The following is a 27,097-nucleotide window of genomic DNA, read 5'->3' on the forward strand; positions in this document are numbered from 1 at the left end:
TTCCCCCTTCAAAGAGCTTCATGTCTCATCTAGTCCCCTGATACCCTTGGGAAGGCAAAGCAGGGGTTGTTAAGGCGGGACCCGTGCGAGGTCCCTCTGCATCCAGCACGAGCTGGGACTGGCTCTTTGTCAAGCTCCGGTTTGCACAGGATGACTGCCTACCTGTTTGTACAGCCACATCACTGTCCCTTCAAGAACTTAAGTCTGAGAGGACAAGCTAGTCTAGATTGAGGGGCACGTGTGTGCACGCGCGTACATGCACACACACACCCCTTAACAAGATATGTAGCCACAGGAAAACCTAATAAGTCACATGCTCGATAGCATGATTGAGGACCCATGAAAAGGGCTTTAGAGATCATCGACTGCAACCCACTCACTGCACATGGGGAAAGGGAGGCTCAGAGAGGGACAGAGATTGGCCCCAGGTTACAGAGCTAAATGCAAGCTAGAGCCCAGGTCTCTGGACTCCAGATCCAGGGCTCCTGCCGCTGCCTGCACACCTAGCAAACAAGCCCAGGCAGGGAGCAGGAGGAGTTCAGAGGGCCTGGGGCCGCAGCAGGATGCACCTCTCCCTCAGCCTGCGGGTTTTCTCCAACCAGTGGATTTCCCGGAGTTCCTCGGGGAGGGGGAGGGGTGAGGGCAGGAAGTAGCTGCAACCTGTTCCTTCAGCACCTGGAGTAGCCACAGAGTCTGGGTGGTGGTGGTGGTTGTGGGGAGGATGGGAATGTTTTTTCTTTGCCCTCTGTGTCCCTTTGACTCTCATCACCGTGTGCGGCAGAGGTCCAGGCCCAGCACCTTCCAGACCTGGGAAATGGAGGCCTGGGGAAAGGGTGAGGGTGGCAAAGCACCCCCCTGCTGGGGCACTCCCAAGACAGCTGGGTGGAACTGACAGGGGCCCAGAGCGGCCAGGAGCCTCTCCCACGGGGAAGGGGACATGGTGGGGTGGGGCTGCGGGTGCCCAGTTGTTTTTTCCCTGTGCTCCACCCCATGCATTCTTGTGAAGGGCACGCTCAGTGGCCCTGCCCTCCAGGAGGCCTCGGGGCTCCCGGGCCTGTGCCCCTGAAAGTGGCGGTGGGCGTGAAGCGGGTGGAAGGTGCGGGGGAGAGGGGGCCTATGAACACCCCCGACGCCACCTGGGGCCGGGCTTGGCTCGCACCTCAGGCTGGAGAGTAGAGGGGAGACCTTTAGAGGCCACGCAGGCCGGCGTGGAAGGCACGCTGCGAGGTGCAGGCCCGGCGATGGGAGCGGTGCCCTGCCTCGGCTCCTCCCCCGCCCCGCCCCGCCCCGCCCGGCCCCGCCCCGCCCCGCCCCGCGCAGGAGGGGTGGGCGGGGCCCGCGGGGAGGCTCGCCGACTGCCCCGCCAGGTGCGGCGCCCGCGGTCCCGTGCCCGACGCGGCGGGGAGGAGAGTGCGGGGCTCCTCCTGCTTGTGCTGCGCCCCTGCGCCCTCGCGGCCGGATGCCCGGGACCCTCGGAACCCAGGTAACGGAGGGCGGGACTCCCCCACGGCGCGCGTCCTCCCGCCTCCCCGTCTACGCGCACCCCGCCTCGGCGGCCGCCCCCCGGGCTCCCCGGAGCCCGCCAGCCGCCCCCTCGAGCGGCTCTTGGAAAGTTTGCTCCCGGACGGCCGTGCACCGGGCAGCGGTGAAATGCAGCCGCTTTGGCCCCCACGCCCTCCGCCCAGGAGCAGATGCGAAGGTGGGGCGGCTGCTGCCGGTGCACCGGGTCTCCGCTGAGATCGGTTGAAAGTTTGCCTTCTCGCTTTTCCCATCTCTCACTCTTCCGAGCGTTTGTTTCCCTCCCCCTTGTGCCTCAATTCCTTTAAAAAAAAAAATATCCTTAGATGGGGACGGCCGAGTTGGCGGTTTCTTAGGGATGTTTACGTTTGTGCTTCCCGCCTCCCCCGGGGCAAGATGTACGATTGGAGACTGGGCAGAACCAGACAGGGTGCGGGTGAGGGGGCTGCCCTCTGCCAGGTTGGGGGCGGCGGGGGGCGCCGTCTAGGCCCCGTTGAAGTGGGTGCCCAGCCACGGGGAGTTCCGGGCTTCTGTCTTGTCTCCCGCAGGTCACAGCCCGGCGGGGCATCCTCGGCTCCCCCAGCACTGCTCAATTTGAGCTCCAAAGAGAGGATGGGAAGAGGCAGGGATCTAGAGCGAGCTCTATAACCCTTGACGATTTGAACAAAATGGGCTTCCTCCTGCCTAGGCTGCGAGGAGGGCTCGGCTGTGTGTGTGTGTAGGGAAGGGGATGAAAGATGGTCCTAACCACGCAGAAGCAGAGAGAACAGGCGGGGAGGTCAGAGAATCAGAGAAGAGCTACCAGCACTCACATGGACCCCTCCCTGAATGCATCCACACCCCTTCCCCAATTAACCAAGGATGTAGTAGATCTTATTCCGTTGTCAGATGAGCGAAAAAGGAGGCTCCAAGAGGTTAAGTAACTTGCTGGAGAAAGGTGGTGGACCTGGACCACAACCCACAGTCAGAGGGTTGGTTCTCCATTTCTCTGGGCCCCTGATCAGCAGGGGTTCATTTCTTGTCTCCCTCCTTTGAGGTTTTTCCCTTGAAAGGGGGAGGCCCAGAGAGTGCACCTCCAAGAAGAAAATAAAATCTGGCCAGGAAGCTCCTCCAAGAGAGGGCCAGCTCCTTGCTACGCTAGGAGGTCTGCAGGAGGCGAGGACCTGTTTTGTTCACGGCTGTAGCCATAGTACCTGGCATGCGGAAGGTGCCCCACAAGAATGGAATGAATTAACCTGAAATAGCAGAGACTCTTTTCCAGTTGACAGATCTTTGCCCTTGGTGAACAGAAAGGGCGTTCTGAAAAGTCAGACTGGAAAGGTGCCCAATGCCATCACGGAGGATCCTTGAAATCCTTACCCAACTTGGTTTTTAAGGCAGTGAGCATGTCCATAATCCCATGTGCCTTTCTAGACAGCCAGGCTTTCATTTCACCTCCCATCCACTTCTCGTGAGGCTAATAGAAGCAGCGGGAAGTGGACTGCATGCCCCACTTGGCCCTGCTCTAGGTTGGAGGCAGAGGACACTTGGCCCATTGACACTAAAGTCTTACCCATCTCTCCAGGAAATCTTATTTGGAAATGCTAACCTTCATTGCCTCTTTCCTCTCCTTACCATTCCATGGGGGCAACCATGGGTTCAGGGAAGAGGACTTGCTTTTCTGAGCCTTAATTTCCTCATCTGTAAAATGGGGACAATAGAATCTGCATGGCTTTATGCAGGAGCGTGTGGTCCAAAGGGCTCTGTAAGGTGCAAAGCAAACTGTGAGAGATGATTATTTCCTCATGTGTTTGTTAGCCTGACCTCCCCAGGTGGGCTGTAAATTCGTCCTGGGAAGTGATCACACATCTTGGTATCCCTCTGAGAGCTCTCCTCATCATGAGCACACAGTAGGTTCACAGGAAGTATTTAGTGATCAAAAATAATCCTTTAGAGGAAATGAAATTGCTGAAATTGGTGAAAAATCCCTCCCCTGCCCCATGTAAGGAGAGGGGATACTCTGCAATACAGGGGAGGGTCTCGGAGGGACAGGAGGTGTTTGAGATCCAAGGCCAGGATCGAGTGGGAAGGCAGGGCATAACAAACTTTCCATGGCAGTGCCCTGAAGACTTTTGAGGCTCTGCCAGGAACCCTATAACCTTGGTCTCCTTAGTGGACGTGGTGTCTGCTTTGGCCTGAGGACAGCCCAGGATACCCAGAGTTGGCCAGTTCTGCTCCTTGGAGGAGGCCACTGAGAACATAGCTGAGATTCAAGCCCTTGCACATCCCCCAGCCCCCTGCCTTTTTCCACCCCAGTGGTTCCTGCACACGTAGAGCCTGCCCAGCTTCCTACTGCTAGTTCCTGGCTCTTAAAAACCCAGTGGAGTAAGAGCTTTAGACCCAGAGTATGTCAGCTGAAATAAGCCTGAGAGGTCGTATCCTGACACTCTTTCTTTGCTTTACTTTCCCTAGCTCTTATCAGCGTCTAACATGCTGTATATTTCACTTTAAGAATCTTGTTTATTGGCTGTCTTCCCTGTTAGAGTATCAGCTCCCTGAGGGCAGAGCTTTTGGTCTGTTTTGTTCTACTCTATTCCCAGGAGTCAGAGCAGTGCCTGGTGTGCAGTGGGTGCTTAGTTAACATGCATTGAATAAATGAACATGTCCAGGTCGCCCTTCCTCATTGTACAGTTGGGGAGACTGAGGCCCAGAGATGAGGAGTGACCTCTTGAAAGCAGAGCTGGAGCTTTTCTTGGTGGGACTCGAGTTAATTCTAAGCTGGGTCTCTGTCGCCAGCACCACGTGCGAGGGGGGCTTAGGAGCCGCCTTGGCAAGGACCTTCAGGCCAGCTGCCTCCAGTCACTCAGAGGGGCGGCTCCTGGCTGAAAAGATCACCATCCACTTAGAGTGATTTGAGGGAGCCGGCGGGTGGGGGGCAGCACGCCCAACAGACCCCCACCCCCAAAAGACTCCTCCTAATGCTGCTCTCCAAAGGTGGGCGGTGCCTCTGTTAGTGGTAAAAACAGTGCCCTCTCTAGGCAGCCTTTTCAAATTCCCTGGGGCACTGGAGAACCCAGGCAGACCAAAGCCAAGTCCCCGGCGGCCCTGGGGAAAGAGGTGGAGCTTCACATCTGCTGGGCCAAGGATCACAAACCAGCCTGAGAAGATGTAACCAGACGTGTGGGCTAGGAAGAGTGAGGACATTATTCTGCCCAAGGCACGGGGGAGAGGACGGGGCTAGGCACGGGGGAGAGGACGGGGCTAGGCACGGGGCTCGGAGGTCTCACTGAGGAATCTGGTGAATGATTTTCTGGAGGCCCCAAGAGCTTGAATTTCTGAGACACTGTGTCGGGACAAGCAGGATGGAGAAGCTTGGGTGTGTGTGGGCGGGGGTAGAAGCCGGATCTTTCTATGGGATAGGAAATATGGGCGACACAACCACACATCCACAAACACCCATCAACTTCAACCTCCCTCCCTCCCAGCCCCCCAGCTCCATCATTCTTCCGGCCACTGTTGTTTTTGCAAAGGAGTTTTGTCTGTGTTCTGAGGGAAGACTCTAGGCCGTGTGGAGTTGATTGGAGGAAGACACTGATGGCAAGAAGACCTCCTGAAGAGGCTATTGCAGGAGCATAGACAGGAGATGGGGTCCCTGGAGGCATCTCTCTTCTTCATACTCAGGGAATGTAGACACTGCTTTCTTTCCTGGCTGCTTGGAGGAGCAGGGCTGCATTTCTTTCTTTCTTTTTTTTTTTTTTTTACAATAAACTGCATATATTTAAAGTGTACAATTTGATTTTTTTTTCTTGTTAGTAATGTACATATGGCAATCCCAATCTCCCAATTCATTCCCTCCCAACCCTCCCCACTTTCCTTACTTGGTGTCCATATGTTTGTTCTCTACATCTGTGTCTCTATTTCTGCCTTGCACACCGGTTGTTTTGTACCATTTTTCTATACTCCACATATATGTGTTAATATACGATATTTGTTTTTCTCTTTCTGACTCACTTCACTCTGTATGACAGTCTCTAGGTCCATCCATATCTCTACAAATGTCCCAATTTCGTTCCTTTTTACAGCTGAGTAATATTCCATTGTATATATGTACCACATCTTTTTAAATTTATTTATTTATTGACTGCATTGGGTCTTCGTTGCTGCACATGGGCTTTTTCTAGTTGCAGCAAGTGGGGGCTACTCTTCATTGTGGTTCATGGGCTCCTCATTGTGGTGGCTTCTCTTGTTGTGAAGCATGGGCTCTAGGTGTGTGGGCTTCAGTAGTTGCGGCACTTGGGCTCAAAAGTTGTGGCTCATGGGCTCTAGAGCACAGGCTCAATTGTTGTGGCGCACAGGCTTAGTTGCTCTGCGGCACGTGGGATCTTCCTGGGGCAGGGATCGAACCCGTGTCCCCTGCATTGGCAGGTGATTCTTACCCACTGCGCCACCTAGGAAGTCCCTGCATTTTTAATAATAGTAATAAGCAGCCAGTAATTGCTAGTTGCGTGCCAGGCACTGTTCTAAACACTTTACTTGTACTAGGTAATCCTTACAACAACCCCATGAGGTCGAAACTATATCATCTCCATTTTACACATGAGGAAACTGAGCCTCAAAAAGGTGGCATAACTTTGCTGAAGATGACACTTGCAGGGAGGGGGCACCAGAATTAGTCTGGCTCCTGACCCTGCAGCTTCAGCCTCCGTGCCGTGTTGCCTCAGTGAGCCCAGTAGACCACACAGACAGGACAGAGCGCCTGGAGGCCAGGGTGGTTGGCACACACGTGGAGACAGGGGAAGCAGCTCTTGTGCAGGCCCCCACGTTAGATCCATAGGGAACTTTGGCGTTTTCCCTGTCATTGACCCCCAAATCCCATTGGTATTGTGGTTTGCCAAGTTAAGAGTTGGAATTGATGTTGGGAGAGGGACTCCAGAAGTTGGGCCTTGAAGGATGTGTAGGAGTTTACCAGCACGTTGGGAAAACTGGGGAGGAAGGCGGCAGGGCAGGTGGAGGGAACAATGGTAATGCTTTGCCTGAAGAAATGAGTCTGTAATGGTGACCCCTCCCGTGTCTGAGGCCACTGCAGTTCCTTTCCCCCTTTCTCGTCCCCCAACCATTCCTTATGGGCTCTCTTCCTGTGAAGAGGGGAGACCCTGGCCTGAGACACAGCTTATGCATTCCTGTCCCTTGCCTTCTCTTTATCACCACCTTCACTACAAGTGTGGTGCCTTTCAGCAACAGTGGATGGAAAAGTACACCTGTTGTGACGTGATGTGAGTCGGTCCTTCATAAACAATGGGGTTGCGTCATCAGTGCTGATGCCTGGACCTGTGCCCTAGTGTCCGGTCCATGGTAGGAGACATCATGTTGGTTCCTGGGGGAAAAGGATAAGGGTGACTCTAGGTGTTATTCTGCAGTTGTGCAGGATGGCAGCAAGGAGTCAACAGGTGCGAGATAGTGATACAATCATTTTTGGCAGCTGGGAAAAAAGACAGCGTTTCCCCAAAGCAGTGATCCCAGGTGTGATTTCTGCCCATGCCCTGTCCTCTAACCCAGGGTTTATCTTACAGAGTTGTCCTTTCTTCCGTCCTTGATGCTAGGCCAGGACCACCCCCAGAGAGCTCTATGGGGACTTGCGTGGTGAATTTTGCCTAAGCCTCAAACGCGCATTTTGTGTGGACACACTGTAGCCCCTTAAGACAGTCTTCCTCTTTGATTATGTGGGAGCCTGGTGGTCAGGCTGACCTTGGTGGGATGCATTTGGAGCCTGCCAGAGGCACAGAGCTCAGCCATCATGGGTATCTAGATCCCAGGGGCCCAAAGTCGGCTACTCAGCCAGTTTACCCCCGGTCTTTGAGTCGGTCACTGGAGTCTTGGGAGCTGAAGGCTGGTGTGGCTGATGGGGAGCCCTGGATTCTAATTCTGACATGATCTAACTCACAGTATGACTTTGGCCCTGTCCCTTCCTGGGCCCCAGTTTCCTCATCTATAGAAGAGACAGCTTGGCTGAGATCAGAGACTATTGACATTTTGCACCGGATGCTTCTTTGCTGCGGGGCTGTCTTGTGCATCGTAGAGTGTTCGACAGCAGCCCTGGCCTCTACCCTCTAGATGCTGGTAACACCACCTCTCACTTCTTTCTTGACGGACAAAAACGTCTCCAGACATTGCCAAATGACCACGAGGGGCAGAATCATCTCTGGTTGAGAACCACTGGGGTAGACGATCTCTGAAGACCCTCTCAGTGGTTACCCTTGGGACCAGGAAGACATTTTTCTGTTTTAGCCCCTGTTTTGGAAGTGTGGACTGTGTGTGAACGAGGAGCCTGTGCATGGGGTCTCCAAGGGCTTGTGGGGTGGGACATGAGCTCTGAGAACAGGAAAGGATGTGGGCCCACTGGCTTCTTGCTGGGAGCCAAGGCCAAGGTCTCTTTGCCTCCCAGACCTTGGGTTACATAAGAAGGTAGGGGGCGGGGGGGAAGCAGGCCTGTGGTTGGCCCAGGCACTAAGGTCAGCAGCCTTCCAGCCAGTGACTAATCATCTCTACATGCCCTGAGGACTTGGCTCCTCCATGGTCCCCTCTCCTGCTGCCCTGGGAGGGGACACAGGAAGTGAATCAGCCCACCCAGCATGCAGAGGAGGGGGAAGGCGGAGCAGGCGGTGTTAGACCCAAGGGCCGTGCACTCTTACCCCGACCCAGCCCTGGTTTTATTTTGTTTATTCCTCCCAAGTTAGCTGTTTATTAACCATTCACGGAAGCCCCTTCTGACCTTGTTGCTTAAGCGAAGGGTGACGATTTATCTTCTGCAGGAATGGGAGGACTGTTTTGATGAATCTCGGAAGTAAATCACAGTTCTGAGCACAACAGGCGGTGGAATTTGGGGTATCGTTTTGGGTTATTCATTCTTGTAGTTCTCACTGAAGGACGTGAGACTGCTCTAGGTGCTCGGGAAGGAGCGGGGAGTCAGACAAGCCCCCTGCCTGCAGAAGCCTTCCGTCTGGGAGGACAGAGGTCAGTCCGTAACTGTAGTGCCCAGAGGAGGGTCTGGTCAGCTCCACCCAGGGTGTGAGGTAGGCAGTTGGGGATGGTGGGCAGGAGTGTGCATGGGTTTGGGGAGGGAAGATTTCACTGTGAAAAAAAGTCTCCACCCCCATCTCCCTTGGCCTCCCAGTGCCCTCCCCTCCTCAGAGGCAATTTGACCAGTTTCTTACATATTCTTCCAGAGCTATTTTGTGCACAGATCAGTAAATGCATACGTGGTCTTTCCCCCCAAATTGTAGCAATACTGTATGCATTCTTCTACCCAGGATTTGGTCTTTTTCTACTTAGCCCTCATGAGAAGCTTCTAGATCAGTACATGGAGAGCGTCTTCATTCTCCTTTACAGCTATAGAATGTTCCACAATATGGATGGCGTGTTATTTATTTAGATTTGTCCCCACATTTCCTGTTTGGGGACATCACAATGTCCTACTGAATCCCCTTTTGCTTCAGTCATTTTGCAGTGTTGGGTGCAAGTGGGAAAAAGTCCTAGAAGCGGAATTGATGAGTCAGAAGGTTTTTGTAATTTGTATTTTGCAAAATATCAGCAGATTGCTTGCAATAGAATGTATAAGAATGTACACTCCTGCCAGCAGAGTGCAAGGATGCTCATTTTTCTACACCCTCTGACGTAAAGTGCTACCAACTTCCTGATTTCTGCCAATCTGGAAGACAAAGATAGTTTCTTTCTTTCTTTTCTTTTTCTTTTTCTTTTTTTTTTTAGTAAATTTATTTATTTATTAGCTGAGTTGGGTCTTTGTTGCTGCAGGCTTTCTGTAATTGTGGTGTGCAGGGGCTACTCTTTATTGTGGTGCGTGGGCTTCTCATTGCAGTGGCTTCTCTTCTTGCAGAGCATGGGCTCTAGGCATGTGGGCTTCAGAAGTTGTGGCATGCAGGCTAAATAGTTGTGGCTCACAAGCTCTGTGGCTCACAAGCTGTAGGGCTCAGGCTCAGTAGTTGTAGCGCACAGGCCTAGTTGCTCTTTGGCATGTGGGATCTTCCCAGGCCAGGCCTCAAACCCGTGTCCCCTGCATTGGCAGGCAGATTCTTAACCACTGTGCCACCAGGGAAGTCCCATCCATAAGTTTTTATTTTATTTATTTGCGCCACCAGGAAAGTCCAGGAAGACAAAAATAGTTTCTTGATGTAGTTTTAATTTGCATTTTTCTTGCTACGAATAAAGTTAAACATGTTTTCATAGACATAAGAGCCATGTGTATTTCCATTTCTATAAATTGTCTCTTCATATGTTTTGCTCATTTTCTATGAGGTTGTTGGCCCTTTTCTCATTGAACTAGTGGTGATCTTTATCTTTGTGTATTAGGGAAACTAGTCTTTTGTCTGGAATGTAAATTACAAGCATTTTTCCCCCAGTTGACCAACGAAGTTTTGTTTGTTTGTTGTGCTTTTGTTTTTTTGCTGTTGTTGCTTTGTTTTCAGAATTATTAATGCTGATGGGAGAGATTTGCTGGGGGCGGGGGAGGGGGGAGAATGTCCCTGGCTCAGGGGTCCCTGAGGAAGCACTGCAGTGGGTTCCAGATTGGGACCAGGATGGAAACACCTCTGCCGTGTGACAGGCAGAAGAGCAGGTGGGAGGCGGGTGCTGGTGCTGGGGGACTGGTGGCAGCAGGTTTCAAGAGCCAAGGCAGATAGCTGCGTTTGTCTAGGCAGGGACTGTGGTAACCAGGTATCAGAGAGTTAGAAGGCAGGAGAACCACTGCGTTAGCGAGAGAGTGATCGGATTAATGAACGCTGGGGCCTGAGCTCCCTGAGGGAAAGTGAGTGGATGGGTGTTCTGTGTTTCCTTAGATAGTGTGCTTGTCTGTCAGGCACGCGTTAATCACCAGGCCAGGCTGACGGCCAACATGCTTACATTTCCCCTGCCATCAGACCCCATACTCTGAATCCCATGCTTATCTCACTCTGTCACACGCCAATATTTCCCCTGCCCTAAACCAACCCAGTGCCAGGAACCAGATAACTAGAGACAGCCCGACGCCCCAGAGTCCGCTGGAACTACTCAGACCAGCCAGTGCCGAGCTGCCTTGCCTTTCCCGTGGAAGCCCCAGCAGAGGCTCTGGCCTCAGGCCTTGCCCTCGCCCCTGCCTCGCCTCTTGACCAAAGCCTGGCGCGTCCCTTGTGGTCCTGTGTGCTGTGCTGGGTCCCCTTCTCTTGGGAAATGTAAGTAATACATTCTTTTTTCAATGTCCGTAGCCTTTCCGTGTGCCATTCAGGTACCTCCGTAAATTAGGATGCTATGGGTGCAGGTTAAGACAAGAGGGACCCTTGGACAGGACAGAGTGTGAAGGTGAGTCAGCCGCAGGTCCCAGTGAGGCCCCAGAGCTGTCACAGTGTGAGTGGTTAAATAGGCAGGCTCTCAGGGCAGACTTCCTGGAGGAGGTGGCTGGGGATCAGGAGATGCCTCATGGTGGGAGGGGCAGGAGTACACATTGGGGGGGGCACAGGGAACTGAGGAGCGGGGGAGAGCAGGGAGGCGGCAGGGGTGATCAGAACGGGGAGGCTGGAGGAAAACGTACAAAGAAAAGGTGACCTTGACCATGTATGGGGAAGGAAGGAGCTGTGGGGTCAAAGATGCAGGCTGGTCCTGGGGATGCTTCTTGGAGACAGTTTTAAGTTCCCAGGACCATCTGACTTTGTGTTAACTCCCTTTGTGAGTTCAGGGTGGGGCTGCGGAGCTGTGGATGATGAAAGACCTAGAGATGACATAAGTCTAACCCGGCTCTGGCTTTCTGAGGTCACGTCAACAAAACCCTATCCCTGGATAAGCTCAACTATCTGCCGTCACTCCCACAACTTGCTACCACCCACCCCGGCCCCGGCACCCTCCTCCCGCTCTTCTGCCTGTTCCACCGAGGAGCTCTTCCCCTCCTGTCTCAAGCACCCCCACCCTCTTGGTGCTTTCTGCCTCCCCCATGGAAACTGCCTCCTCCCCCCAGAGCTCCTCCCTCCCCCAGGATCAGATGCCCATCCCTGTCTGCTGGTTCTTCTAGTGGCATTGAATTTGAGAGAAGACTTCTTGAAGACCAAGAAGTCTTCAAAACATGGACAATAGCGCAATAATGGTAGAACAGTTGGTATTGGAGCTGGGGGCCCTGGTCCACAGTGCCTCAGATCACACAGAATCTTTGTGCATGTGAGTGTGGGTGTGTGTGTGTGCGCGCACGTGCACTGGGGGAGGGTTTGCCTGTTCTGGCCTACCTCCCAGTCCTGTGTGCTCTAAGTCAATAAATCCTCTGGAAGTTCACAAACACATGCACACACTTGGCACACTCATGCTGCCTTGTGATTTTTCTTTTATTGTTGCCTCAAGAGCTATTTACCTTTTTGAGAGTGGAATTTGTGGGGAAATAACCTCATATCCAGCTAGTGTTTATCTAGTTCCCCTGAACTTTGAACTGGGCTGGGCATTGTGGGTTTTGCAGGTTTGTTGTGTTTGTTCTGCTTCCCTGGCAAAGATACCGTGTCTGCATTCTCCAGTATGCTCTATCGCCCCAGATGCCAGTGCAGAGAATGAAGGGAAACCAGCTGGGCTGTGGTTGGCAGAGACAACTTCTAGAAGGAGGAAGGGCTGGAGCAGACAGTGGGGCTCCTCGAAGGGGAAGGAAGGGGCAGGAGCCCGGTGAGGCCAGGTGTCCCGGGGGAGGTTGAGTATCAGGCCCCCTGGGGTGCAGGAGGCCCATAATAGTTGCCCTGAGGGCAACAGGTGAGTCGCCTGGGGTGGGATGGGGCGGGAGACGGGACCGGAGATGGGCAGCCCCCATGGGCTCTGTCAACAGTGTTGCAGCCTCTCTGCTGGGAGGGGAGCCTTTGGGGGGCTGTGGGCTGGATGGACCGTGACCTTGCCCTTCTGTGAGGGACAGTGAGGCTTTGAAAATGCTTCCAACTGAGCAGCTATTGTCCCCTCAAGCATCCTTCAGTGGCCCTCAGGGCAGGAAACAAGTGTTTCCCCAGATCAAGACCCAGTAATGCATCTCGCTGGGGTCCTTTCTTGTGACAGACGGAGCTGGAGAGCAGCAGCTTTGAGGAGGGCACAGTGGTGGGAGGAGGGGCACTTCTGACACATGGACCTTCAGTGGTTTATTTCTTAGATGATTTTGGTACACATCCTCCCTAGAACCTGAATGATGGTTTAAAAAAAGTTGTAAGCGAGTTAAAAAGGGAAATTGTGTGAAGGAGGATGAAACATTTGGCTTAAGCAAATGTTGGGGGAGGATTTGGGAGGAAGGGAAAGTGGCTGTTGCCCTCCGCCCTCCTCCCTCTTGGTCTGGTTTGGTTTAATCTTCACCGTCCTCTCAGGGACAGTTCCTCTGAGTCCAGAAGATGCCCAGGTGCTAGAATGTTGCTTCTGCGTTGTCCCTTAGTGAGGATGGGGGCTTCTGGACTTACCCAAGAACCAGCTCCTGAGCAGGCCTGCCAACATCTCTGGGCCCTGGTTTTACACCTGGCTTCTCTTCTGGAAGCATCAGTTTCGTCCTTTAGGTACCTTTTAGGCTTCTTCTAATGATCAAGTCTTTGCTTACCACCTTCCAGATTTCCTTTGAACCTGAAAAGAACAGAAGGGGAGTCTGAGGACATGAAGTCCGTCGGTCAAGCTCTTGTGGGCAGTGGGCCAGGGAGGTTATGGGGAGGGAAAGGGATGCAGCCTCTGCCTGGGTCTCCACCCCCCCAGCCGGGGCCTGCTGTGCATGCCCCTCCTTGTCTGAAGGGCTCAGATTTGACGTGCAAAGGGAAAACACCTGTCCTGATGAAGTGGGCCTTGTTGTATTCAAGGCGGCTTTGTTTGGGCTCCCAGCATCAGTTCCTGTGTCCTGCTGGTGTGAGGAGGACAGAGGCTGGGCAGGGTCTCTGGGGGGTTAGATGATCCCTGCTTTGGGAGAGCCAGAAGGTTTTGCACGCCTGGTGGTGCCCAGCCTTGCCTTTGCACAGTTCCCCGAGTGCCTCCTGGTGCTGGGCGGGTATCACCATCTCCACTGGGATGTGGAAACTGAGGCACAGAAGATCACGCAGCTCCTGGGGGGTCCCCTGGCCTCCAGGGCAGTGCAGTCAGCTGTGACCATGTCTTCTGACTCCTTACCCGGCGCTCTCTTCCCACAAAACTGTTTATGATACACAGCTGGGTTCTCTGCCCCTTAGCTCCACCCCTCCTGCTCAGATTTATCCCCCAACTGCCACCAGTTACTGTGGAAATGAATTTACTTTGTGCAGGAGGGAAGATCAGGGACTCAGCATGAAAAGTAAGAGGGAAAAAAATTCCTCCTATAATTTCTGGTACTCAGGACACCTCTCCTCTCCCCAAAGTATCAGCATGTTCCTCAAGGCCTTCCTTAAAGACCCAAAGAAATGAATCTCTAATGGTAAAATTTCTAGCCTTACAGTATGGAGGGTGGCCCTTGACTCACACTGCAGAGGTGACCATTTTCCCACCTCCTTACACAGATGCCAGTCCAGTGCGACATTCCTGGGCCAAGAAATAAAGGGATCGATCTCCAGGCGTGTTTCCACCTTGACGGTACTTCCTGCTTCACAGTGCTCTGTGGGACAATGTGGGGACACATGATTGGGAGAGGGGTTTTGTTTTTTGGTTTTTTTAAGCTCTTTATTGGAATATAATTGCTTTACACTGTTGTGCCAGTTTTTGCTGTACAACGAAGTGAATCAGCTGTATTTACACATATATCCCCATATCCCCTCCCTCCCATGACTCCTTCCTACCCTCCCTATCCCAGCCCTCTAAGTCATCACCCATCAAGTTGATCTCCCTGTATTATGCAGCACCTTCCCACTAGCTATCTATTTTACATTTGGTATTGTATATATGTTAATGCTACTCTCTCACTTTGCCCCAGCTTCCCCTTCGCCCCTCACCCCATGTCCTCAAGTCTGTTCTCTTCATCTGCATCTTTATTCTTGCCCTGTCACTGGGTTCATCAGTACCATTTTTTTAGATTCCATGTATATGAGTTAGCATACGGTATTTGTTCTCTTTCTGGCTTACTTCACTCTGTATGACAGACTCTAGGTCCATCCACCTCACTACAAATAACTCAATTTCATTCCTTTTTATGGCTAACATTCCATTGTATATATGTGCCACATCTTCTTTATCCATTCATCTGTTCATGGGCATTGAGGTTGCTTCCATGGCCTGGCTATTGTGAATAGTGCTACAATGGACATTGTGGTACATGTTTCTTTTTGGATTATGGTTTTCTCAGGGTATATGCCCAGCAGTGGGATTGCTGGGGGTGAGGCGTTTTAACCATGGAAATGATTTGTTCCTTTCTCACTTTTCATACAGAGGCCTAGCTTCCCACCCCTGGGCAGAGTGGATCACTGTCCACGACCACCAGCGACAGTTGGGGCTTTCGGGGGCAGGCAGGGGTGGCCGGGGCAGCTACAGCCGGAATCCGCACCCACGGTCTGCTGCTCGCTGCTGCCACGCTGCTGCCTCGGGGGGACCCTCTCGGGTTCCGGGCCGGCCGCCAGGCAGGGGCGCAGGGCCAGCCTGGAGCCTCGGAGGCGGCCTGGCAGCAGGGGCTCCGGCAGGGCGGGGTGAACTGTTTACACCTTCCGGACTTTCGGCTGCCCGTTCTTGGGGGCTGATTTGAAGGCAACCATGATTCTCATTCTTCATGGGGTTTTGAATAATGCATTTTTCCTCAGCCCTCGAAAAAAAGCCTGCGCTTAATAATATTGAAATAAGGAGCTTGTGTCACACGTCGGCCACCTGGCTCTTAATCCACCGCTGCATTCAAATATTGTGAAACGTCTTGCCTCTGACTTTGGTTAGCAGGAAAAATACTGTCCTAGCGAGAAGGAAGGAGGATCTGTTTTGTGGTCTCCCTTGTAGCCTGTGGCAGCCCAGTCAAGAAGCATCCTCCATCATGACAATGTCATTCAGGCAGGTGAGTTTATGGACACCTACTGTGCACCAAGGCCTTACACACGGGCTCTTGTTGATGCTCAAGTCAGACCAATGGTGTAGTCACTCTGGGGATTATAAAAGCGCCCACCCGGAGGTGGATTGTGAAAATTCAGTGGAGTGTAAAATGCCCATAAGGGTCTTGGAATAGACCAAGTGCTCAGTAAGTGGGATTTCAAATCAATGCCATCATCCCCATTCACAGAAGAGGAAAGCGAGGCCTAAAGAGACCTCAGGACTCAAAGCCAGGTCCACCTGACTCCAGGGCCCAGACTCACTCACCACCGATGGGAATAATTGTATGCTACAGAGCATCTCCCCGCCTCCACCGCCCGGTCTGAGCCCCTCGTTGGCTGTGGGGCCACTTGTAAAGTCACATGGGCCCTGTGTCCTTCCCCTTCCCCCTCTGGGCCCCATGTCCTTCTCTGTCCCCCAGTGTCCTCTAGTCACCGCTGAAGGTCTGGGCACGTGCCGGTCAGTAAATCATTCTCCCCAGTCCCAGTGGGTAAAGCTCAGAGTTAATGATTGCCCAGGAAAGCTTCTCAGGATGCAAATCATCTGAGGCGGGAGGGAGGTGGGAGGTCCTGCTGAGCTTGATGGCCAGGAGGTGGGGGGCACAGGGAACCCCCAAGTGCCCCCCTCCCTGCCCCCTGCTGTCCTCCCATATCTCTCTCTCTCTGAATTCAACACCAGCAGGCCTCCCTGCTCACAGCCAGCCCACTTCCCTGCTCCGGGCCTTTGTTGTAAAGCTCCTCTCCCTTCCCGTCCTCTCTGCCAAAGCAAGTGCCCCCCCCCCCCCCATTAGGGCTCCCTCTCCAGCGCTGCCTCCTCCAGGAGCCTTCCCTGACCGCTCGGACACCTTGCTCTGGGCCCCTTCTCTGGACTCCTCGGGGCCACTGGGCGGGTCTTTTCTGAGTGGTCCCCACCGTGTCAGGTGCAGTGCTTGGTTTCCGGACACAGCAGTGAGCACAGCAGGGTTGGACGTGCTCCCGGAGCACCCACACAGCTTGAGGTGCAGCAAGGAGGCGCTGAGGATCCAGGGGCAGGGGGCAGGCGAGGGGCAGTGGAGCTTGATGAAGTGGGGCTTGGATGGACATTAAAGGATGAGGTGGAATTTTCCAGGCAGACACGGAGTGAGGGCAGAGGCATCTCGGAGCTGAGGGAGCGGCGGGTATGAAGTACGAAGGTGTAATTCGGTGGTTGGATGATGCCTCCCCGTGGATGTGTGGTGTCTGGGGCACCTGGGAATCGCCCAGGTGGGTGTGTCCAGGAGGCAGGTGGCCCCTCAGAGAAGTCTGTCTCTCTCCCTCCTGTGGCTCCCTTATGGTTCCGCTCGGAGCACGTGCTCCCCTAGTGATGTGGGTTTGAACCTAAACTCCTTCAGTGCACAGTGGATGCTGGGCTGCGTGAAGGTAACTGATCCCAGAAGCTCAGGGCAGTTGCTTCCTCCCTGGGCTGTGCGAGGGGATCCCCACTTAGCCTTGACAAAGGGGTGATTCCCAGGCTCCCCCAACGGGGATGCTGATGGAAAAAGCGTGAGATGGACGCACCCAGCTGGTTCTGTGTTCACAGCCCCTGAGTTATTTGGATGCATGGTTGGGTTTGGGACTTACTGCTGAAGTGGTTCTCCAGGTTCCTGCCTCTACCTCTAACTTCACCCTCTCCCCAGAGTCCGCACCCCAGACCCCACCTGAACATTTTCCAGTTGGGCAGCTCCGTGCCCACGGAGCGGCCCTTCCTCTTTGGGGGACACTGCGTCTGTGGCTTGAGCTGATGCCTGCCTCCCAGAAGCTCCCATCTGGTGGGGGAGCAGTCTTGGTTCTGCCCTCAGGGGCTGTATGGGCTCCTTCAGGCTTCCAGGGCTGCTTCCATAGGATGTGGGAAGGTGCTCCCCCAGCCCCAAGTCCTCACTGGGTCTCCCTGCTTTCCTTCCTCCTGTGCTCTGGGCTCCGTCTCATAGGCTGACAGCCTTATCTCAGACTTTAAGTTTCTGATCAGATTAGCAGCATGGGAGGAGGGTGGAAATATGATCATGCCTTCCCTGGTAGCTTGACATTTCCTGTTGGGGTGAGGCGAACCCTAACAGTCAGGGCCTGGTTCACCTTCCAACACCCTGACAGGGACACACTCTTTCCCAACCTTGGGGGAGGGATCTGCCTGCTGCACCCACCCTGGAGGCTAACAAGCTGTGTAGCCTGGGCACCCTGGTCCTGATCCGCCAGGGCTCAGTGGTGGACCAGCTCAGCTCTCACCTGGGCCTAGAATCTCAGTGGTCTCACCCTGGCGGTGCTGTAGAGTCACCTGGGCTCCTCTTTCTCTCCCTGACCTTTGGAGGGCCTCGCTTAACTGAGTAATGGGTCCAGGCATCAGTATGTTTTAAAACTCCCTGGGTCGTTTTAAGGTACATCCAGAGTTGAGAAACACTGGGCTAGATGCCCAGCACCCACCTGTCCAGCTCCAACAATGGGTGGAAAGAGTTACCCTGGAGTAAAACAGCCAGGGCTGTGTTATTATGTATGTCACCTAATACTAAGGTACATCTTTGTATTTTATAAGAAGGTATTTAAAATTTTAAATCAGTGACAGCCAATATTTAATAATTTTACAGACAAAAAATGTGTAACATCTTGGAACCTCATGTAACTGTAAACTTATAAAAACAGACCTTGTAATTCTGGTCTATATTAGCAGATAAACCAAAATGAAGTATTCAAAACACTGAAATCTACACACTTCAAAAACACAGAATCTAGTCACGAAAAGTGGAAGATAAACTATTATTTGATCCCTTTTAGAGCAGAATCTGAAAATCAAAGTTGGCAGTATCATTATATCACAAGTATTTTTTTTCTATAAAATTTTCTAGAAAAAGCTTTTCCTGACTCTCCCCTAGTTGGGGAATGGTAAGAAGATATATTTGTGAGATAGCTTCGAATATTTTCCGCTGACGAGGCCTTTTGGCTTTTTTTTTTTTTTTTTCTGGGACTGCAGTCTTATTTATAAGGAGCCATAGTTTTCGTTTCTAAAGCGTTTCCGGTTTGTCCTTAAGTTCTTTAGTTTTATCTTGTTCAGATGGAGATTCTGATGCAACGCTTCCTGTATCAGTTTCAAAGCTGTCATGTTGATGTTCCACATGTTAGGACCGTCTGTGAATAGGGTAATAATTATTCTTGCAACAGCAGTTTGCTTTGTCTACTGCCGTGCAATGTCTGAGGACTCAAGGCATATTTCACATTTCAGCGTTTTTGGGGTTTTTTTTTTTTTTACATTGTGACTGTCTCCTTTTAAGAACATACAAAAATTGAGAGATCGGCATAATGAACTTCCATGCCTGGCCTCAACAATTACCAACTCATGGCCAGCCTTGTTTCACCTCTACCCCTACCCACCCCCCCCACCCCCCACCCCCCCCCCCGCTCCTGCCCGATTCTTTTGAGGCTGATTCAAGCCATCATCTCATCTCGCTGTGATTCCTTCAGTGCACATCTGTAAGTGAAAGGCGCCCTTTAAAAAACGTAACCTTCATGCTATTATAACATCTTAAGAATCGATCATTTCTTGTTTTTTTAATAGGTAGATTTTTAAAATTAATTTTATTTATTTACTTTTTTGGATTGGCTGCATTGGGTCTTCATTGCTGCTCGCTGGCTTTCTGTAGTTGTGGCGAGCAGGGGCTACTCTTCATTGTGGTGCACCGGCTTCTTATTGCGGTGGCTTCTCTTGTTGCGGAGCACAGGCTCTAGGTGCAAGGCTTCCATAGTTGTGGCACGTGGGCTCAATAGTTGTGGCTCACGGGCTCTAGAGTGCAGGCTCAGTAGTTGTGGTGCATGGGCTTAGTTGCTCCGTGGCATGTGGGATCTTCTTGGAGCAGGGATCGAACCCACGTCCCCTGCAATGACAGATGGATTCTTTTTTTTTTTTTTTTTTTGGGGGGTACACCAGGTTCAATCAACTGTTTTTATATACATATCCCCATATTCCCTCCCTTCCTTGACGCCCCCCCCTCGAGTCCCCCCCACCCTCCCTGCCCCAGTCCTCTAAGGCATCTTCCATCCTTGAGTTGGACTCCCTTTGTTATACAACAACTTCCCACTGACTATTTTACAGTTGGTAGTATATATATGTCTGTGCTACTCTCTCGCTTCTTCTCAGTTTCCCCTTCACCCCCCGCCCCCTCCCATACCTCGAGTTCTCCAGTCCATTCTCTGTATCTGCTTCCTTGTTCTTGTCACTGAGTTCATCAGTACCATTTTTAGATTCCGTATATGTGAGTTAGCATGCAATATTTGTCCTTCTCTTTCTGACTTACTTCACTATGTATGACAGATTGTAGTTCTATCTACCTCATTACATATAGCTCCATCTCATCCCTTTTTATAGCTGAGTAATATTCCATTGTATATATATGCCACATCTTCTGTATCCATTCATTTGTTGATGGGCATTTAGGTTGCTTCCATGTCCTGGCTATTGTAAAGAGTGCTGCAATAAACATTATGGTACAAGTTTCTTTTGGGATTATGGTTTTCTTTGGGTATATGCCCAGGAGTGGGATTACTGGATCATATGGTAGTTCTATTTGTAGTTTTTTAAGGAACCTCCAAATTGTTTTCCATAGTGGCTGTACCAACTTACAGTCCCACCAACAGTGCAGGAGAGTTCCCTTTTCTCCACACCCTCTCCAACATTTGTTGTTTCCAGACTTTGTGATGATGGCCATTCTGATTGGTGTGAGGTGATACCTCATGGTGGCTTTGACTTGCATTTCTCTGATGATTAGTGATGTTGAGCATCTTTTCATGTGTTTGTTGGCCATCTGTATGTCTTCTTTGGAGAAATGTCTATTTAGGTCTTCTGCCCATTTGTGGATTGGGTTATTTGCTTTTTTGGTATGAAGCTGCATGAGCTGCTTGTATATTTTGGAGGTTAATCCTTTGTCCGTTGTTTCATAGGCAATTATTTTTTCCCATTCTGAGGGTTGCCTTTTAGTCTTGTTTATGGTTTCTTTTGCTGTACAAAAGCTTTTAAGTTTCATGAGGTCCCATTCGTTTATTCTTGATTTTATTTCCATGATTCTAGGAGGTGGGTCAAAAAGGATGTTGCTTTGATGGATGTCATAGAGTGTTCTGCCTATGTTTTCCTCTAGGAGTTTTATCGTGTCTGGCCTTACATGTAGGTCTTTAATCCATTTGGAGTTTATTTTTGTGTATGGTGTTAGGAAGTGTTCTAATTTCATTCTTTTACATGTTGCTGTCCAATTTTCCCAGCACCACTTATTGAAGAGGCTGTCTTTTTTCCATTGTATACTCGTGCCTCCTTTGTCAAAGATCAGGTGCCCATATGTGTTTGGGCTTACTTCTGAGTTCTCTATTCTATTCCATTGATCTTCCTTTCTATTTTTGTGCCAGTACCATACTGTCTTGATCACTATGGCCTTGTAGTATAGTTTGAAGTCAGGAAGCCTGATTCCACCAACTCCATTTTTCCTTCTCAAGATTGCTTTGGCTATTCGGGGTCTTTTGCGTTTCCATACAAATCGTAAGATTTCTTGCTCTAGTTCTGTGAAAAATGCCATTGGTAATTTGATTGGGATTGCATTGAATCTGTAAATTGCTTTGGGTAGTACAGTCATTTTCACGATGTTGATTCTTCCAATCCAGGAACATGGTATGTCCCTCCATCTGTTTGTGTCATCTTTGATTTCTTTCATCAATGTCTTAAAGTTTTCTGCATACAGATCTTTTGCCTCCTTAGGCAGGTTTATTCCTAGGTACTTTATTCTTTTGGTTGCAATGGTGAATGGGAGAGTTTCCTTAATTTCTCTTTCTGGACAGATGGATTCTTAACCTCTAAGCCACCAGGGAAGCCCTCTTATCATCAGTGTTCAGATTTTCCCAATTGTCTCAAACCCCCCCTCCCCCCACTTTTTACAGTTGGTTTGAGATTTCAGATCTTAAAAATCCTGAAATAAAAATTTTAGGCCAAGCAGAACAGACCATTTTGGCATGGAAGTGCAGAATTCACGAATAGAGCATGCAACCACTGCCTCTAGGTTTCAGAGTGCAGTAGACGGCAGAATTGTTCGGACCTTCAGGAAACATGTGTTCATTCCACAGCGACACTGGGCCCAGTCCTGGACTGGGCACCTCGGACTTGCAGTGAACAAGACAGACTGGGCCAGTCTTGACTTGAGGGGGGCCAGTGCACAGGCACTTCACTGTGAGATTTGCAAAGGGGGTGATATGGAGTGTGATACTGAGTGTGGCCTGGAGCAATGGGTGGAATGTCATCAAGAAGAGAAAGTGGAGGGAGAGGTGTCTCTCCCTGAGTGAAGAGCAAGTGCAAAAGCATGGACGTGTGAGAGCCTAGTGCGTTCAAGGACAATGAAGGGTGGGGTGGCATGGGGGGTGTGGTAAGGCTGGTGAGAGGTGAGGCTACTGCGAGCTTGAGGATGTGCCTTGTAAGGAGCGGGGTCCTCTGGGACCTTCCAGAAGGGACCCCACAGTTTTGTTGTAGGAGCATAAAGTATGGACCGTGAGTCAGGGAGCCTTGCAGGAACTCTGAGGAGTTATTTGGGTTTTCTGACCCTTGCTGGGGCCCTGCCTCCATTAGACTGGAGTCCCTCCCATGGGGGCAGGCCTGTGTCTGCCTGGACCTCCAGGTGCCTCCAGGGAGAGCACGGTGCCTGGCGCCTGGCACACAGAACGGACTCACTCTGTGTCTGCTACCGATGGCCTTCTGGTGCTCCCCGTGCCGGGCACCCCGTCCCCCTCCCTCTTCACCAGGGCCGGGACAGAGGACGCCCCCTTAGGCCTTCGGCTCTGGGAAAGGCCATGGCTTTTCCAAAATGTGTGAGCTATTTGACTTTGGAACCTGGGCCCCAGTGACCCTGAATGGGGGACTGCAAGGGCATCATTGCCTCTGGGCCAGCAGGCAGGCCGGGGACACGTGGGGGAAGGCTGGATATCAGAGCTTCTCAGGAGTATGAGGAAATGGCAATATTTGCAGCCCCAGGGCTGGCTCACATAGCTAATTTCTCCAAGACTGGCCAACGGTTGGAGGACTCATTCATTTAATTCCTTTTAATAACTTTGTTGCTTTGGTAAAAAAAAAAAAAAAGAATGAATGAATATATAAATACATAAATAAATAGTAATACACATGCTCATTGTGGGCAAACTCTAGTGTTATAGAAAAGTACAAGGAAGAGAACAGAGCAGATCCCGAGAGGTAAACCCTACCATCTAGAGAGAACCACTGTGAACACTTTGGGGAACATCCTTTCAAACACTTTTCTGTCCATAAATACAAGCAGTTAAATGGAACAGAGTTTTATATAGATGCCGTTACAAGATTTATGCTGTTCCATAACCTGCTTTTTTCATTTAACAGCATGTCATGACACCATTTCCTGTCTGTAACCACAGATCTGTAACATTTTTATAGCCCATAGTACAATTTTACGTGGATGTAGCGTAACTTACCCCGCCAGCTCTCTAGTGCCAGAAATTTGGATTGTTTCCAATTTTTCCCTACAATGTGCTGAAGAGTATCATTCAGCTTTTTAAAGATGTGCAGTAATTGCCTAGCGGTAAATATCTAGAATAGCTGGGAGAGCTAGAACAAAGGAAAGGTTCTTTTCCCTCACAGCATCCTAAAGCCAAGCAGGGAGGTCACCATGGCAACCCCGTCCCACTTGTGGCACGCCCCTTAGCCTCAGCTTCAGCCAGGGAGGTGGGTCAGAACCAAGGGAAAACAATCTGTTTTCAAGAATCATAAACCAAGACGGAAAGAGCATGAAGGAGCATTAAAGCAGAATTGGGACGATTTAGGGTGCAGTGGTGTTCTCTGGTAGACACCGTGGCTTTTCATTCTCACAAGAGCCATCGATACTTTTATTATCCTCATTTAGCTGATCAGAGAATTCAAACTGAAGAGATTAAGAAATCTGCCCAAGGTCACACAGTAACGGATGGAGCCAGGATTTAAAATTGGCCTGCGTCCACTCCTCCGAGTTCTCCTCACCTGACCTAGAGTCGCCAGCTACCCTCGTCTCCCGTCACCATCCCTGAGACTTCAGTCCTGACTCCCTGCCCCTCTAGTGCATTCATTCCCACCGCATCCGAGGGGGTCCACACTGAGCCTTCAGCTGGCGTCTTTGCAGGCTCCACCCTGGCCACCTGCCACTCCACACCCTGTGCCAGCTCCACGCTCAACAGTGGACACATCTTCCTCCCTCCGTGCCTTGGCTCCTGCTGCACCCTTAGCTTAGAGTACCCGCTCCTCCATGGCTGCTGGGCTCCTCTTTATTCTTCAAGACTTGGTTCAAGTCATTTCTTCAAGAGGTCTTTCCTGGCTCCCTAACGTGGTACCTGTCCTCTGTGTTCCCCTAGAAGCATCTGGTTCTAGCTACAGTTTGACCCATCAGATGTGCTGTATGTCAGTTGTCAGTGCCCGTCTTCTAAAACAGCGGTCCCCAACCTTCTCGGCCCTAGGGACCAGCTTCGTGGAAGACAGTGTGTCCGTGGATGGGGGCGGGAGGGTGGGGATGATTCAGGCTGTGAGGCGAGCCACGGGCCGCGGCAGATGCTCTCCCACCGCTCACCCCCTGCTGTGTGGCCGGGATCCTAACAGGCAGCCAGCTGGTTCCGGTCCGTGGCCCGGGGGTTGGGGACCCCTGTCCTAAAACGTGAGCTCTTAAGTGATGGAGCCATCATATTCATTTCTCCATCCCCACATCTAGCCTTGGACACAGGGCGGGTATTCAGTAAATGTATGCTGAGTGAATGAGTAAATGACCAAGCATCTTGCTGTTCACTCTCCATTTCTGCTGCCAGCCCCAGGGACTACTTTAACCCCAGCAGATTGGGTGAGCACCCTGCCCACCAGGAGCTGCTCCCTGCTTCCCTGCCTCTCACCTGGCTGTTTCCCCAACATTGCCCCGCAATACCTCCATCCTCCTAAAGCCCAGATCGCCTCTTTTTCTCGCTACAGTTCCTACCCTGGCCTTGTCAGGGAAACAGGTATTGGGCGAATCTTTTGTATCACGGCCTCGGCCCCACCCTCATCCCAACTTTGTCAGTTTTGCCCCATTTGTTGCATGAACCTCTTTCTCATCCCTTGGGCTCCTCTGTCTGTGCTCCTCTCCCTTGAAAAACCTCAAGCACTTTGAAAGTCACCTCTCTCTGCCTCCTAAATCGATCTATAGTCTCAACTTCTGCAAAATGTGGTCACATTTTAAAACTGCAATCTGTGCAAATCCAACTTAGCTTGACTGAAAACTGCCCTGGTCTCCCTCTCTCCCTTCATGGGTGTCACCATTTCCCAGCCCTTGGGAGATGACGCTCTGAGACCCCCGTGATCTATGATCAGAAACCTTGATCACCAGGTCCCCAAACGCAGGTCCCCATGGGGCTGCCTTGAACCTCAGAGGCTTCTCTCGCCTTCCCCACGGGGCGGGACAGCCAGCTGCAGCTGTGGGCCGATTTGACCCAGGGCTGTAGATCTTCATTTGTCAAGAGAAACTGGAGGGGAGGTTTTCATGTAAGGTCCCATAATTTTTTAATGTTCGCCTAGGTTTTTTTTTTTCTTTCTTTAATAGACTTTTTTTTTCTTTAAGAACTTTTATTGAGATACAATTGACATGCAATAAACTGCATATATTTAAAGTGTACAATTTGATATTTTTTTCTTATTAGTAATGTATATATGGCAATCCCAGTCTCCCAATTCATTCCCCACCAACCCTCCCTGCTTTCCCCACTTGGTGTCCATATGTTTGTTCTCTACATCTGTGTCTCTATTTCTGCCTTGCAAACTGGTTGATTTGTACCATTTTTCTATATTCCGCATGTATGTGTTAATATACAATATTTGTTTTTCTCTTTCTGACTCGCTTCACTCTGTGTGACAGTCTCTAGATCCATCCATGTCTCCACAAATGTCCCAATTTCATTCCTTTTTACAGCTGAGTAGTATTCCATTGTATATATGTGCCACATCTTCTTTATCCATTCATCTGTTGATGGACATTTAGGTTGCTTCCATGTTCTGGCTATTGTATATAGCACTTTTTTTTTTAAGTGCCGTTTTAGGTTTTTAGAAAAGCTGTGCAGAAAGTAGAGAGTTCCAGTGCCCCCTCTTCGCCCTGAGTGTCTGCTGTTACTATCTGGCATCCGTGTGGTACGTTTGTTGTAACTGATGAACCACATTGACACGTTATCATTAACTGATGTTAGGGTTCACTTTTGATGTTGTATATTCCGCGGGCCTTCACAAGTGCAGACTGTCATGTGTCCATCACGGCAGTACCTGCTTTCCACACTCGCCTCCCACTGTGACCGTCCTTTGCATCGTCTGTACCCAGCCCTGTGCACAGGTCTTCTTATCTCTCTGGGCTCCTTGGAGCTCCCTACCCCTGGTCATGGACAGTTTCCTGTCCGTCTCATCTCTTCACCAGGCTGTAAGCTCCTTGAGGCCCTCAGAGAAGGCTGAGAAGTCTAGAAGGCTGTCTCCCCAGCGCTTGGGGCAGGGGCTTGAATGCTTTGGGGACTCACTACAGCCTGTGTCAGTGTTTGCTCATGGGGCAGGTCTGGGGCTTCCAGGGAAAATGCTTTGGGTGCAGTTGACAATAAGGAGAGGGCAGGTGACAGGCAACGGAGGCCTGGGCAAATCTCAAGTTTCAGTGGCTGTGCGGAGGGGAGGGAGAAGAGGTGTCCCAGTAGGTCCAGAGAGGGGAGAATTGAGGACAAACATGACTCTGGGTGCTGGGATGCTTGAATCCTTAGCAGGCGTGAGGGGAGGTCTCCAGGGCTCCGAGAAGGAGCCGCCCTCAGAGAATGCCCCCCCGCTCTCCCCACCTGTCCCTTCCCCTCCCACTCAAGCAGCTGCCTCCTGCAGGGAAGTGGGTGAGCGAGCAAGTGTGGGAAAACAAATCAAAAACACCTCCCTCGTGGGGCTGACCTTCCCCCCACCCCACCCCCAGCCCTGGTGGCAACCCTAGGCTCCCTCCTACTGGCACCCGCCCGACTCTGCCCCCCGTTAGGCAGAAGAGGACACACACCTCCCACTCTGCCGAAGGAGCCCAGAACGGCGACTTGCTGTTCCTGTAACGTGCCTCTGGGCCTTTGCATGAGCTGGTCCTGCTACCAGCCGCCCTCTCCAAACTGGTGGATCCTCTCTGACCTCTTACGCCCCAAACAAATGTCACCTCCTCTGTAAAGCTGACCCTCACCTTCCCCTCAACCCTGACAGCACCCCACCCTCCCCCAGATGCTTCCACAGAACTGTTTCCATCATCCACGTGGCATCTAACCCACTGGGTCACTGGTTTGTGTGCTTCCCTTGTTTTGCATGTGGCTCCCGCAAGGCGCAGCTTTGGTTACAGCCTGTGTCCCAGCTCTCAGTGGAGTGCCGGCACCTAGCAGCCTCATTTCATGGAAAAATGGATGGACACATGAATGAATGGACCACCTTTTTTTTTTTTTTTTTTTTGATATAATATCCGAGATTTTATTTTTTTGTTCCATTTGGTGTTTGTTTTTAAATTGGGATATGGTTGTTTTACAATGTTTTGGGGGGGCTGCGCTGCATGGCTTGTGGGATCTTAGTTCCCCGA

At 51.3% G+C, this 27,097-nt stretch overlaps 1 protein-coding gene across 3 annotated transcripts in view; it reads left to right on the forward strand.

The window, feature by feature from the left end:
* The first annotated feature begins 1,218 nt into the window (after window positions 1–1,218).
* The window catches only part of PAQR5 (progestin and adipoQ receptor family member 5), a 93,069-nt gene continuing 67,190 nt past the window's right edge, over window positions 1,219–27,097 (forward strand). The window contains exon 1 of one of the 3 annotated variants that reach the window (XM_057723076.1): window positions 1,219–1,483. In XM_057723076.1, coding sequence (XP_057579059.1) covers window positions 1,460–1,483 — 24 coding nt within the window. In that variant the 5' untranslated portion in view covers window positions 1,219–1,459. The remainder of the gene's footprint in view (window positions 1,484–27,097) is intronic. The other 2 variants (XM_057723075.1, XM_057723073.1) reach the window with 2 other exon arrangements.

This window comes from Hippopotamus amphibius, chromosome 2 (assembly GCF_030028045.1).
Source record: "Hippopotamus amphibius kiboko isolate mHipAmp2 chromosome 2, mHipAmp2.hap2, whole genome shotgun sequence".
Classification (NCBI taxonomy): domain Eukaryota; kingdom Metazoa; phylum Chordata; class Mammalia; order Artiodactyla; family Hippopotamidae; genus Hippopotamus; species Hippopotamus amphibius.